This window comes from Molossus molossus, unplaced genomic scaffold (assembly GCF_014108415.1).
Source record: "Molossus molossus isolate mMolMol1 unplaced genomic scaffold, mMolMol1.p scaffold_m16_p_5, whole genome shotgun sequence".
Taxonomy (NCBI): domain Eukaryota; kingdom Metazoa; phylum Chordata; class Mammalia; order Chiroptera; family Molossidae; genus Molossus; species Molossus molossus.
The window spans coordinates 29,631,361-29,646,919 of record NW_023425388.1 but is presented as its reverse complement, the minus strand read 5'-3'; the positions used below and the strand labels follow the sequence as shown (position 1 = coordinate 29,646,919).

The 15,559-nt window shown below is 33.4% G+C and overlaps 1 protein-coding gene across 2 annotated transcripts in view; it reads left to right on the top strand.

Moving 5' to 3' along the window:
- KPNA4 (karyopherin subunit alpha 4) overlaps positions 1-15,559 on the top strand; it is a 58,846-nt gene that overhangs the window by 24,209 nt on the left and 19,078 nt on the right. For both annotated transcript variants that reach the window (XR_004956796.1, XM_036242707.1), the window contains exons 2-10: positions 5,709-5,753; positions 6,593-6,682; positions 6,793-6,822; positions 6,914-6,966; positions 8,457-8,552; positions 9,070-9,155; positions 11,285-11,371; positions 14,023-14,192; positions 14,289-14,333. Coding sequence is in view for 1 of the 2 variants with exons in the window: in XM_036242707.1 (XP_036098600.1) it covers positions 5,709-5,753; positions 6,593-6,682; positions 6,793-6,822; positions 6,914-6,966; positions 8,457-8,552; positions 9,070-9,155; positions 11,285-11,371; positions 14,023-14,192; positions 14,289-14,333 (702 nt within the window). In the remaining variant the exon portion in view is untranslated. The remainder of the gene's footprint in view (positions 1-5,708; positions 5,754-6,592; positions 6,683-6,792; positions 6,823-6,913; positions 6,967-8,456; positions 8,553-9,069; positions 9,156-11,284; positions 11,372-14,022; positions 14,193-14,288; positions 14,334-15,559) is intronic.

The window sequence follows — 15,559 nt, the reverse complement described above, 5'->3', positions numbered from 1 at the left end:
CTAGGATACGAATGATAGGCTGAATGAAATAAAATCAAAGCACTGTGTTTCTTATCCTTTGTATATGACTAACTTTAGAATTTTCTTTAAACAGTTTTCTAGTGAGATTGAGTCCTTCCTGATCGAAACCCAAACTTTTTACTCAGGAAAACTTTAAAACATTCAAATTTCATACAGTTTATTGTATCATGTTTTAAATTAATAGTGTTTTAGAGTTTTAAAGAAAAATGAATCATTGGTAAAAATGACTTGGAAATTAAGTAGCCACTACCTGAAAATAAGTAGCTATAAATTGGAAAGAAAATGCTAGACCCTATACACCATTAGAGCAAATAAAGTGTTTTAATTCCTAGAACCTAGCACAGTGATGGACACACAGTATTATTTGTTAAGTTTTAAAACTGAAGTTTTTAAGATCGAAATAGCATTCTGTGTTCTGTAAAGTTAACTTGTTTGAATTTTTTGACAATGTCAGTGTCTCCTTTTGACTGAATTTGAAGTTTATATTACACGCAAAGAAATAATAAAAATTCTGGGTGATCTGTCTGAACTCTCCTCTTTTACTCAGTACCTTTCTTTGCTTCTCCCTCTCCCATTTACAGCCTTTGTCCTTTGGCCTATAAATAAGCTTTTGGCCAGTTTGGCAGCCTTTTAGAATTCTAATTGACAGCTTACTGCATCAGTCTAGATCATCTGAATTCACAACTATTATTTTCACGTATAGTATATAAAAACCCTGCTCTTTAAGATAAGGAAAGACTTAGGAAAAGAAGCCTTATATACCCCTTTCATTGGACCTTGGCTTTTCTTAAAAGCCCTTCTTGATTTGAGATGGGGTTGTGAGTTGAAAATGTCTGAATATCTAACACTTTAAAGGCATTTTTTTTTACCAGTAAAAACAGGTAAATGCTGCCAGGCTGGTGCATAGGATATCTTTCTACTGTGTCATTCAGTCTTCTCTTTACCTTGGAGGTAATAGCTTTTTTCCAAGAGAAGAAAACTATTTCTTTTCTGCTCTAATATCTTGTCAAATCTCCTATTTTGCAAATAAATTTCTTTGAGTAGTTATGTCATAACTACAGTGTTAAATTGGTTTGATAAATATTTTATTGATAGTTCCAAATTATCAGAAACTCCAAATTTAATAAATAAGATGTACTATAATGGGGAAAAATTTTTTGGTGTAAATAAAATATTTATATTTAGCAGTATTTGTTTTGGATTTATTTAATAGGTTGGCTTTATTACAAAGAAGCTAAAGCCCATGTACTTTAATCCTGCTTCTTTAGATGGAGTAGTTACTAATAAAAACTTTATTCCAATCAAACTTTTCTCCTACATGTAATCTTCCCTAGTTCCTCTTGAATTCCAAATGCATAAAAGAAACTGAAAACTTAACTGAATTCTAAAAGGCTGCCAAACTTGCCAATGGATAATAAAAAGCCTTTTATTGAACAATTTTTTAAGTGGTATATTTTACAGATTTTATTTTCTGTATGAGACATAGTTTTTATTGTTGTTTACTAGAGTTTATTGTTTTTGTATTTGTGATACAATGCAAACCTCTTAGTCTGGATATAGTACTTTTGCTTTAGAACCCTAAGCTCTAAAATTGGTCTGGACTCTTTGACTTTAAGATTTCTGGGACACAATATAACTTAGTAATTAATTGGTTTTCTTATTTGTCAAAAGAAATATTTCTTACGTCTTAAGACTATAATGATTAAACTATAATGAATGTTAAAACTCTTATTCTAATCCTTGTTTAATTATTTTCATTCATTTTGCAAAAAAGTTAATATATAGTACATTAGAATGTGATAACATGGTATGGAGAAAAATAAGGCAGAGAAGAAGAATAGAAAGTACCAAATGGAGAGTTGCTAGGTTAGGAAAGGGAAAATCTCACCATGGAAGTAACATTTGAAAGACTAGAAGATGATAGTGAGCACTACAGATAGCGAGGGAAGAGCATTAGAGCCTGACTAGTAGCTGCAGTGATAATAGCTAACACATATACTGCTATATGCTATGAACTGTTTAAGCACTTCACATAAATTAATTTATTTAATCCTTACATTAATCCTTTGAAATAGGATTACTATCCTCATTTTATAGATGAGAAAACTGAGGCATGGAGAGCTAGTAAGTAGTATGGCTAAAAATTGAATCCAAGCAATTTGTCTATGGAGTCCATCTTCTTAGGAGATGCTGTATAGTGTAGTGAAGGCCTTGAAGAGAGCATTTCCAGTGTGAAGTGGTAGCAAAGTTAGTGAAAAAGCAGAATGAATAAAGAGAATAAGAGCTGAGATCTGAGAGATGGTAACTGGGGAGTGTAAAGAATTTTTGTAAGATTTTATTTGAGCCAAAACTGATGGCAGTAGCCAGGAAGCAAGATCTCAAATGCTCCAGAGTTAAGTTTTCAGTTTCTTTTATGCATTTGGAATTCAAGAGGAACTAGGGAAGATTACATATGGGGGAAAACAAGGCGGGATTCGATTACAGGATGGGTTAACAAGATTAAGTGCCCCTTAAGGATGGTTACTCCTTCCGGTGTGTTACTTATAGCATTTCAAAGGTGCATTAACTTAGGTGCCCAAAAACAATGGGGGCAGGGCTTGCTTAAAAAACCTTTCACTAACAAAGTTATAACATGTGACTAACCCACCATGGCCTGCTCAGTTAGGAATTTATGATCAGATCACCTGTGAGGTTACTTTCTGTAGAACCCCCATTTTCCTCCGGCGGAGGGAATGAGGGGAATATTTTACTGGACTTAAGCCATTGTAATGACTAGTGTTTTACTTGAAAGTGGAGAGCCCTAGGATGGTTTTGAACACAAGTGTAACATAGTCTTGACTGACACTTTAGAAAGGGGTTCTTCGCTGAGTCCTTCATTCCATGGAGTCTGTGTGTACAATTCAGGTGTGCCTGGGAATTTAGAAAAAAAGTACATTGTTATTTTCACTAATTTATAACTGAAACAGTATTTTCTTTTGTTGAAGTAAGAACTAAAACCTGTAGAGAATTTTATAAGAGTTTATTTGAGCCATGCTGATGACAGTTACCAAGAAGCAAGATCTCAGATACTCCGGAGAGGGACAATTTTGCAATTTTCTTTTATGGAGGGAATGCAAATGAGGTTCCAGAAAGGTGACAGAAAGCAAAGCAGGTATCGGATTACAAAAATATTAACAAGATTATATGCTCTCTTGAGTTGAGGGTGGTCATACTTCTGAAAAGAGGCATTTCAGAGATGTGTTTAACCTAGATGGCACAGAAACAATTTTTGCTTAAGGCAAAGATAAACCTTATACTAAAAAAGGTACTTGCCTCAGGCATGATGACCCCCCACCCCATGGCCTGCCCAGTTAGGAATTTATAAGATCATCCTGTGAGGTTATTTTCCCTAGAACCACTTTTTTGGTCCACACTTCACTTAATAATGTAGCCAATAAACCTTAGCAGTTATTAAAGTTACCCATGACTTTGTCACCACCCATAAAAAGTCATGTTATTGTTGCAAGATATCCTGAAATATAATTTATCGTCATCAGTACTTTGAAATAGTAGTAGTTATTGGACCCACTGCTATATCCATTTAATGTGATAATAAACACACAATTTTTGTTTCCATACTTACGTATTTTTTTACAACTATATATCAATAGGATGTGTTTTATTTTTAATCTTACACATTTCTTTTCTGTATTTAAAAACACTATCACAGAAGGTGACCATTGATTTCACCAGGCTCCCAAAGGATTCCATGGCACACAAAAATAAAGATTCCCTGTAAGGATTCCTTTGGTTGCTATGATAAGAATGGACTTGGGAGGATGATGGAAAGAATAGAAGGAGGTATACAAGTTAGGAAGCTTCTACAGTAATCTGGGTAAGGAATGATAAGTTGGACCAGAGTCACAGCAGAGGAGGTAGTGATACATATGTAGTTGGATTTCATATAAGTTTTGAAAGTTGAATCAATAGGATTTGCAAACATATTTGATGTGTGAGAAAAAGAATAACCAAGGATGGCCCCAAAATTTTTGGTCTGTGCAACTGGAAGGGAGTTGCCATTTGCTGAAATTTTTTTTGAAATTATTAATAGATCTATTATATTGGCTATATCATAAATTTTTTTAAACAGTAAGATACAAAAATACAAAGGTGCAAAGAGTAAAAGAACCCATAATCTTATTTCACTTATAAACTAATATGGGATAGAGTACCCATGTTTGTTAAAGATCAAAAGTTTGGTTTTGGACATAAATTTGAGATATTTATTGGACACCTACGTGTGACTTTGTGACTTGCTCTTTCCACTTAATATGTCTTGGCATATGCAGTCATTAGAAAGAAGTGAGCCCATATATTGAAGAGCTTGAACTTACATTGTTTTGAACATGTGAATATTTTATAGTGAGCATATATCCATGTGTTAGGTGACTTTAAAATTAGATAACATGTTAAAAAAAATAGGAGAATGCTCTGCTGGTGTGTCTCAGTGGATTGAGCGTAGTAGGCCCATGGACTGAGAGGTCCAGGTTTGATTCCTGGTCAGGGCACATGCCTGGGTTGCAGGCTGGATCTCCAGTATGGGGTGTGCAGGAGGCAGCTGATCCATGTTTCTCACATCGATGTTTCTGTCTCTCCCCCCCATCCTCTCTCTCTAAAAAAAATTAAAAGTATAGTTTTAAAAAACAGGAGAATGGTTATAGTATAAAATAGAATAATTATTGTGGTCATTAGGAAGAATGAAATTGATCTGTGTATACCACCACAGATCTCTAAAATCTACAAATAAAATGAAAGTGAGGTGAAGAACAGAATAAACAGATAAGTGTGTCAGAATCATAGTAAATCTAACAGTGTTTACATTTAAAAAGAGAGACTGAATGGACAGGAGGGCTCCCCACTGTTTCTTCTAAAGCAGTTGAATTTACTAACCTTGTAAGGTCGTCCCTCGCCACTTTGCGTTTTGACTTTCACGGCTTCACTCTATCACGGTTTCTTCAAATATAAAAAGTCAAAGCATGAAGTGGCAAGTGGCAAGGGACGACTGTATATAAAAAATCCTACTTCGTGGAAATTCATTTATTGCGCTAGAGTCTAAAACTGATTAACCACGATAAACGAGGGCCAACTATACATACATTACTTTTTAACTAGTTTATGGGGGGTGAGATCATGGGTTTTTTTTTTTATTCTTTGTATCTTTGTATTTTTATAACTCTTATGTTACAGTTTTGAAAATTAATGTATATCCAATATTATAGATCTATTAATAATTTCAAAGAGATTTTTAATATTTGAGAATATGAATGTGAAGGGGTAGAAAATTTTCTATATAATATGATGTTTATTATGAGTAAACTATTACAAGTACATACATGACTAGAAGAAAAGATAAGGAGCTCGGCCGGTGTGGCTCAGTGGATTGAGTGTCGACCCATGGACTGAGAAGTCCCGGTTTGATTCTCCCATTCAGGGCACATGCTCGGGGTTGTGGGCTCGATCCCAGTGTGGGGCATGTGGGCAGCCAATGTTTTTCTCCCTTCCTCTCTCTCTAAAAAAATCAATAAAAACTTTTTTTTTTTTTTTAAAGGTAAGATAAGGAGTTGTACATCAAACTGTTAACATGGTTTCATCTGAGTGATGGAATTTGAGGTGATTTTTAAAAAATATTTTTCTTTATTTTCTTGTAGACTATGAGAAGACAACGAAATGAAGTTGTAGTTGAATTAAGGAAGGTAAGTCTGATTAATTTTGGGTACTTGTAAGCATCATTATAATATTACGGTATGTACAGAAGATATCAAATGTATATAAATCTCAAATGCTTAGCATTTCTTTTTCTTTTGAAAATTGAACGATTTTGACTAAATTTGGCAAGCTTTTGTTGAAGTTGGCAAATTTTGTCTTTACCACTATCAAAAAACAGAGAGAAACAAGTTATTAAATGTTTTTTCTCCTGTAATTTTTAATGATTTATATAAATTATAAATCATGAGTATAGTTATACTAAATAATTCTATTTACAGTACTAATTACACCCTGAAAGGAACTTGTTACTTATAAATTTCATCAACTTTTCAAGTATTAAAGTAATTGAGGATTTATTTTTTAAGTTTGTCCTAAACATTGTAATGAAATTCAAGTGGTCCTTGATTTTTGTAAGGTAATAATGATTTTTTTCTGATTTTTGAACTGCCCAACTTTTGCTTTGACTTTTTTTTTAGATAAAGAGAAGCTCCCAGATGATGTATAAAATGCTTTAGTACTTTTAAATAAATATGTATGTTTGATTCTCTCTTAAACTATATCCTCTTTTGTAATCAAATTTTATTCTTTAGTTTGTTTTACATACTTCACAGTTTATTAAAAATATTATATTTGGAGTTTGAGGCTCAAATTTACGTTGATTAAATGTTTAATTCACAGTTTGGTTTAATTTTTTACATTTACATTTTATTTTTAAAAAATACTTCATATTTATTTCAGTTTGTAGGTACAGGATAGCCTAACCTTCATATGAAAGTATTTAGCTTTATTTTATTAAAGTTCTTTTTTTTTTTCTTTCTTTCTTAAGAATAAAAGAGATGAACATCTCTTAAAGAGAAGGAATGTACCACATGAAGATATCTGTGAAGACTCTGATATAGATGGTGATTATAGAGTGGTAAGTTATTGTTATTCTGGTGACTTAAAACTACCAGTGAAAGATTTTAAATAAATACAGAATTTTAAGGTGACTTTCTAACTTAGTTTTCACTTTAACTTTTTTCCCAGCAAAATACCTCTCTAGAAGCTATTGTTCAAGTAAGTTGAGTTTTTTTTCTCTCTTCATTGTATTTCTCAGACTTAACTAATTATTATGTATCTACATCAAAACTGTTTTTATTTTTTATAGAATGCTTCAAGTGATAACCAAGGAATTCAATTAAGTGCAGTTCAAGCTGCTAGGTAAGTTAAATTTGAGGATATACTTAAATTTTAAAACTTAGAAGTTCTGCTTTGGGTTTTCACCATATAGTGGTCTTGACACTTATTTAACTGTGAACAAATAATATAGAACGGTTATAAACCAACTGGATTTATTAAAATTCTCTGATTTAGAGTATTAAAATTGGTAGCAATGTTCTGAACTCACAAACACACTGAACTTTAGTTTTGTGGGGGTTTTTATTTATTTATTTATTTATTTTAATCCTCACCCGAGGACATTTTTCCATTTTTTGTTCAGATAGAGTGGGAGGGAGAGAGAGAGAGAGAAACATCGATGTGAAAGGGACACATCGAGTGGCTGCCTCCCACACAACCCAACGAGGGCCGGGGACAAACCACAACTGAGGTACGTGGCCTTAGCAGGAACCAACCGGGTCTCCGGGGCCGACGCTACACCTGCTGAACCAAACCGGCCAGGGCTGAACTTTAGTTTCTTTAATGTGTTTTTATTTATTTTAGAGAGAGGAAGGGAGAGGTACAGAGAGAAACATCAGTGTGAGAGAGAAACATCAATCTGCTGCCTCCTGCACTCCCCCTGCTGGGGATCAAGCCCACAACACTAGCATGTGGCTTTGACCGGCAACCTTTTGGTGCATGGGACGATGCACAACCAACTGAACCACACTGTCCAGGGCACATTAAGCTTTCTTAAACATTGCATTTAAATAGTAGTACACGGATTCAAATGGGTAAAGATTTGGGTAGGCCACATTGAGGGCTTATCAGCTAACCCTACAGTCTACCACATGTGTGGATGGGCACCAGGTTTTGTTGTTTTACCCTCTAAGCTCTATGAGAGCAAGGATGTGTCTGTCTTGTTCATCTTAATATTTCCAGTATCTCTCCATGTATTTTTCTATGTACTGCTGTTCTTCATTTCACTTTAGTCACTTTAATGAGAATGTTGTTGAGCTTACATGACCTTTGATTTGGTGTATACAGTAGGATGAAATATTGGACACTAGTATTCATCTATAAACTTGTACCAGTAGCATTCCTGCTTTTGTCCTTTTATCTTCCATTGTGATGTGGTATGAATAATTTGGGATATTTTGGTGACTTCTTAATTCCTCTCAGCAAAGTAAATGATATGTTGAAGAAGTCAGCCCAGTTTTTCTTTTCTGATTTCAAATTTAAGTCCAAAGTTAATACATATAAAACATTTAGTTGTCTTTTTATGTCATATTTGGGACTTTATTTAGGGAATAATATTACTATACTAATAAAGTGGTAAAGTAATGTCTATCATTTTTCCTAATTATTAATAATCTATAAATTTATGAGTATATCTTTTAATAGAGAAAAGGTTGCATTATACATTTTAAAAGTAACTTTCAGAGAAGGTATTTGTGCCAAATACTCAGATTTTTTATAATCAATATTAAATGTGAATTTGAATTTAATTATATGTGATTAAGTTTCACAAGGGATATGTACGTCTCTTATAGGAAGCTTTTGTCCAGTGATCGAAATCCACCAATTGATGACTTAATAAAATCTGGAATATTGCCTATTTTAGTCCATTGTCTTGAACGAGATGACAAGTAAGTACATTATTTTAAGAAATAATTTAGGGTTTAGCTTTTGTAGATGACGATATTTTCTAGTGATTAGTTTGATCTTTAAAATAAAAAAGAAAAGGGCTATGAGATGGAGTTAAAAAACCAAAGTGAAGAACTATTCAAGGTGTGTTTATACCGATAAATGAAGGTAATGACCAAAGAGGAACTTGAGAATGATACATGTAACATTTAAGCTTTGAAAATTGGCAAGACCTAGTTTGGCCAGATAGGTACTTAGAAAACTGTTTGGGTTGTAATGTGCAGGTATCTGAATAGAGTTCTTACTAAGAAATAAGGACACCTGTGTAGGTTGTATGCTTTTTCATACTGAAGGGAAATTTTAAATAGCCATTGGAGTTTAAAACAAGTTCCGGATGCATAGATACCTTTTGAAACAAACTGTTCCATGCTTTATAATGCTGTAGAGGGGAGGAATGGTTGGTAGATATCTTGGCCAATGTAAAAAATCTTTATGTTTAAAGTTACTTGTTTTTTGTAGTCCTTCTTTACAGTTTGAAGCTGCGTGGGCTTTGACAAACATTGCGTCTGGAACCTCTGAACAAACTCAAGCAGTAGTTCAGTCCAGTAAGTTGGTTATTAACTGACAAAATTGTGATTTTTACAAAGAAGAAATTAGCAAAAGTAAACTGTAATTCAAATAAAAAGAATAGTTATTTGTATTATAAAACAGCGCTATTCAATAACACATAAGGTAGTTGAAATAGACTAACTTAAGTATGTTACTTTGATATCTTGTACCAGTGACTTGACATTTTCTATTTCCAAAATTTCATTTGATTCAAAATCTGGCATTTCCTAATTATAGTAGCAGATTACTGTATTGTAATTGCACTTTATTTGTTAGGACCATTGCCATACTGCCTCTAGGCCCCTTTCAATGGGATTTCTATCATATGTTTTAGAGAAATCTTCCTTTGTAAGGTGGTCCTAGTGAAAGAATGGCTTGAAATTTTTTCATTATTTTGTAATAAGATTGCTTTTCTTTTATGTGACGAGATGTAAGTGGAAAATTATTTTTGGAAGTAATAACTTGAGTTCATTTTTACATAAATACTATTTGATTCTTTTATTTATATATGTAATACTGATTTTTTTAGGGGGGGAGAGAGAGAGAAACATTGATTTGTTGTTCTACTTATTTATGCATTCATTGGTTACTTTTTGTATGTGCCTTGACTGGGGGTCAAACCACAACCTTGCCTTATTGGGACAATGTTCTGACCAGCTGTGCTACCCAGTCAGAGCACTGTTTTGGTTTTTCTACCAAACAAACAAATTAATTTTTTTACACAACTGCCAGAAATTAATTTTAAAGAAGGTACTTTTAAAATCTTTGCCAGTGTATAAGCTTGTACACTTGTCTGAACTTGTTAAAATCTTAGGCATGATTTCTACATGATTTTAAAGGGAAACAAAAGTGTTGAGTAAGCATTTCATTATGTTGACACTTGTGCTGTGATATTACATAGAAAAGATAATTTCATTAAGTCTTGATAAAACTGGTTTGATTTGGGGTTCCGGTGGCTTTATTGTACTTTTTGGGTTGTTTTGTGTAGTTGACTATACAGTGTAAATTTTATAAATTCAAAACAGTGTCTTAATCTCTGACTCCTTTTCCATTTATGTGTATGTTCATTACAGATTAGAAAAGAGACCTAGAATTTTTTAACACCACTAGTCTATCTTAATATACCAAAAATAATGGATAAATTAATTACTTTTTATTATATAAGTAAGCATGATTGAAATACATTTACTTAAATAGCATTTTTGGAAGGAAGAAAATGCAGAAGAATCATTTGTTGAATGCAGTATTCTGTTCAGATACAAACCTTTTCTCTGTGTTTCCCACAATCTTAATTTTTTAATTTGAAGATAATGCTTAATCTATAAGGAATTAATATTAAAATTGGCATTAAATCAAAGTTTAATTGTGAATGAAATCTTACCAGCTTAATCTGACATTTGTCTGTATGTTAAAATTGTCATTTTAATGCTTACTAAGTAATCTGCCGGTCAGAAATTTCCCACTACTGTTATTCTAATGGAAATCATGTAATGAAAGCCCAACCAATGTGGCTTAATGGATGAGCTTCATCCCATGGACTGAGAGTTCCCAGTTCAATTCCCAGTCAAGGGCACATGCCCAGGTTACCGGCTCTATCCCTGATGGAGAGCATGCAGGAGGCCACCAATCGGTGTTTCTCTCTCGCACTAATGTTTTTGTGTCTCTCTAGAAAATCAATAAAAACATATTTTTTAAAGAAAAAGGAAATTGTGTAATGAAAATATATTTCAAGTAGATACATGTTTTTATTGACTTTTTTTTTTTTTTTTTTTTTTTTTAGAGAGAGAAAGGCAGAGGGAGAGAGAGAAACATCTCTGTGAGAGAGAAGCATCGATCCTTCCACACACACCCTGACCAGGACCGAACCCAAAACAGGCATGTGCCTTGATGGGGAATTAAACCAGTGACCGTTCTGTGCATGGGATGATGCCCAACCAATTGAGCCACACCGGCCAGGGCTCAAATATATTTTTGTTAAGTTTCTTTCTTTTGAGGTTTCAGTCAAAAAGCAAAGATAGATTTTGGTTTCAATTATAGTATCTTAAACTATTTTCCCCGTTTTATTGAGATACAATTGACATATAACTGTATTTAAACTTAAATGATTTTATGTTTTCTCCTTCAGATGCTGTGCCACTTTTCCTGAGGCTTCTCCATTCACCCCATCAAAATGTCTGTGAGCAAGCAGTGTGGGCATTGGGAAATATCATAGGTTTGTCTTAAACATATAATAGTAGTCCAACAATTGTTGTTACCATATACTGTATAATAAAAACGTCTTTTAGTAGTTGAAAAGGTAAAATAGTTTATCTATTTCAGTACTAGTTTTTGTAAAATAGTTTACAGAAATTAAAGCTGTTAAAATGTAAACTGATAGTAAACAAAATGAACATTTTTGTTGCTTATGATATTATATCTTTGTATATAGTCAATATTTGGTTATTTGAAAATTATGAAATATGTGTGTGATGTAGATCTGCTCCTCCTACTGTCATAAAAAGTATGTAATAAAAAAGGAGGCAAAACTTAGACAAAATTTTTTTTCATGGTGGCAGTTTTGAGAAGAGTGATTAATTAAAATGTTTATACCTCTTGTAGATTTTAATACATTAAAAGAATGTTACCTACTATCATACAGGAGATATCTGTAGCTATTATTAGACAGTCTCATTAAATGTTGAACATCATGATTACCATACTTTCAGATTTATTCTGATATATAATTGTAGGAAAAATAATTAAAGACAATTCTAATATTTCAATGATTGTTTTTTAATTTGAGCTCTACACTTAATCCAAATTTTTTTAAAATGTCCTCTGGTAGAGAATGGAAAAAATCTGGGGTCTGAACTGTATTGTGTTCCTTGATGTTAAAGTTTATTCTTGCCACATAATTATTATTGTTCTTACATGGAAATAATCAGTATTGCTTTGATATGCCTACTTTTTATTACCCTTTGGGGGCCAAGATGGAAGACAAGGGATGGGTAGTATTCCATGATTATGAATTTTCAAAAGGTGGAATTTGGAATTTCTTTGTAAACTTTTCTTCGCCAACGATATATAGGGTAGGGCAAAAGTAGGTTTACAGTTGTGAGTACATGAAACAGTTTACTGTTGTATTATTATTTATTGTATTATTTTCCATCTGAACAACTGTAAGCCTACTTTTGCCCTACCTTGTATTGCTATTAGGGTTGCTATCATTTGTGTATCCAAGGTTCCTTGCTTCTTTGTTTTTGATACCAAATTTTAACCATTTTTGTGTGTGGTTTCTTTTTTTTATTTTATCCTCACTGAAGATAATTTTTTCATGAATTTTTAGAGAATGGAAGAGAGAGGGAGGGAAAGAGACAGAGACATAGATATAAGAGAGACACATTGATTGGTTGCCTCCCACACATGCCCCAACCGGGTTTGAGGATCAAGCCTTCAGCCCAGGTACATGCCCTTGACCCCAGGAATCAAACCCTCAACCCATTAGTGCTTGGGCTGAAGCTCTAATCGCTCAGCACACTGGCCAGGGTGTTGTACCAAATTTTAGATTAAGAACTATTAACACAGCATCTTGGTCTTTGATTTTTAATTCCTATAACATTGTAAAATTAAGTTAAAATACATGGATGCAAAAAGAACAAGCTTTTTATCTCCAGATATTGTGCAAGGAAAAGTGTTTTCATTTTGGAATGTAATACTTCAACATGGTTTTCATACTAGAAATTACAGTGACACTCTAGGTAAAGAAATTAAATTTAGCAGTTTGCTAAGGCAGTGCTTTTTAAGCTTTAGCCCGTTATCAGAATTACAGTTATTCAAAAACAGAATAAAAAATATAGTTTGGGCCCCGCCGGTGAGGCTCAGTGGTTGAGCATCGACCCATGCATCAAGAGGTCATCGGTTCAATTCCCGGTCAGGGCACATGCCGGGGTTGTGGGCCTGATCCCCAGTGTGGGACATGTAGGAGGCGGCTAACTGATGGTCTTTCTCATCGATGTTTCTCTCTGTCTCTCCCTCTTCCTCTAAAAATAAAGAGGAAAAAAAACCAAAACAGTTTGGGCCCTGGCCAGGTGGCTCAGTTAGTTGGAGCACCATTCCTTTACACCAGAAGTTTGTGGGTTCGATCCCTGGTTGGGACATGTACGGGAAGCAACCAATTAATGTTTCTTTCTCATATCGATGTTTTTCCTCTCTCCCTCTCCCTCTCTCTCAAATCAATAATCGTATCCTTGGGTGAGGATTAAAACAAAACAAAAACAGTTTGGCTTGCTAAAACATGAAATCCTGGACTTGTATATTTTCTGTGTCAGTAGATCTGAGAGCCCAGTAGGGTGTTGGTTCTCCCCACCCCAACCCCTATTTTTTTACTTAGTTTTCTAAATATATAGAATAATTTCTAGTTCATACTCTTAATCTTTGATATTTGATCATCAGTATAAATTCTACAAATATTTTCTCTCTAATAGTATTATGGTATATCTTTTTATTACATGAAAGAAAGTTTGTTAAACTGATATTGTCATTGAAAGAGAAAAAAAGTCAACAGTTTTCTGTTTGCAAAGTATTTTAAAGAACCCTTAGGCTTCTAGTGTTTAGATGGCATAAAAACGTTTCATAAATGGAGCAGCTTATAACCCTGAATGTGTGAATAATATGCAAAAAATAAAACTTTAGTACCTTACATTGCTTCTCTTGGTTCAGAGCCCTAAAATGTGAACTTGGTTATTATTGTCTAAAATGTTTATATAAAACTAAATAGTTTTATAATTGGTTAAAATACAGAAAGCAGCATACTGAACCCAGTTCTTTGTTTTCTGAATTGCTGTTGTCATCATATTTTATTGAATTGATAAATCCTTCCTACAGGTGATGGGCCACAGTGTAGAGATTATGTCATAAATCTTGGAGTTGTGAAACCTTTACTTTCCTTCATAAGTCCATCTATTCCTATAACATTCTTAAGAAATGTTACTTGGGTTATGGTCAATTTATGTCGGCACAAAGACCCACCACCCCCAATGGAAACCATTCAGGAGGTAAGCAAGTGTTTTTGTTTTAAAACTTAAGTAAATATCATTATGGGTATGTTTTTATCAATATATGTTTTAAAATCTATATATTTCTCCCTTCAGATTCTTCCAGCGCTTTGTGTTTTAATTCATCACACAGATGTAAATGTGAGTAAATGCTTCATATATTTGTGTGTGTGTGTGTGTGTGTGTTTCGGGATTCCCTATATCATAGGGGAGAAAATGTTATACAGTGGAACCTTGGTTTTTGGATTTAATTTGTTCAGGAAAGCTGCTTGAAAACCAAAGCATTTTTTCCCATTAGAAATAATGTAAATTGAATTAATCCATTCCAGACCCCCAAATGATTTCCTGTTTTAACCTTTCTTATATATAGTACATGTCCATTGTTCTGTTTAATCTATAAATAAACACTGTAAAGACAAAAAGGACATGAAATGTAAATGAAAATTTAACAAAAAGGAAATAAGATGTACAATAATAAATGAAAATTTCACAATAGTAATCAGCAAGTAACAAAAGCAAAAAAAAACAACAAAAATAGCCCTGGCCGGTTAGGCTCAGCAGTTAGAGCATTAGCACTCAGACCAAAGGGTTGCAGGTTCAATTCCCAGTCAAGGGCACATACCTGGGTTGCAGGTTCTATCACTGGTCAGGGCCTTGCGGGAGGCAACTGAGCCATCTTTCTCTCTCTCTCTCTTTCACTCCCCCCTCCCCCCTTTTTACTCTATCTAAAAAAAAATCAATGGAAAAATATCCTCAGGTGAGGATTAACCTATATATATATATATATATATATATATGTACATATACATAAATACATAAATATGTATTTATGTATATATATTCACAGCACAATTTCCTGAGGTATTAACAGTTGTAAACTGACTCATACTCATGCATTCTCTTTTGTTTGTCACCTGAGAGACGTGTGACTGATCATACAGGTATCAATCTGAAAGGGTTGTTGGGTTGACTCGAATTGTTTAAAATGGGAGACATTCAAAAACCGAGGTTTGATGTACTAGAAGACATCATGTCAGTGTTCTCTATCAGATTTTTCCATTTCATGAGCTGTAATATATAACTTGGCATTTTTATACTCTGTGTTTACTTATATCACTAAATGTAATTGCAGTGAAGAAATTAAGCCTAACTGTTATTTTGGTCTGAACAATAAAGTATGTGTACACACACACACATACATACACACATTAGTGTTAAAAACTTATATTGGAAGTTATACACTCAGTGTTTTTGTTTTTTGAAGGATAAAAAAGAAATATCTGTGCCTTTATGCATGATTTTGTATTCATATATATAAACCAAATCATGGGCAGTATTTGCTCTTTAGTTTCATTTTTACTCTATTT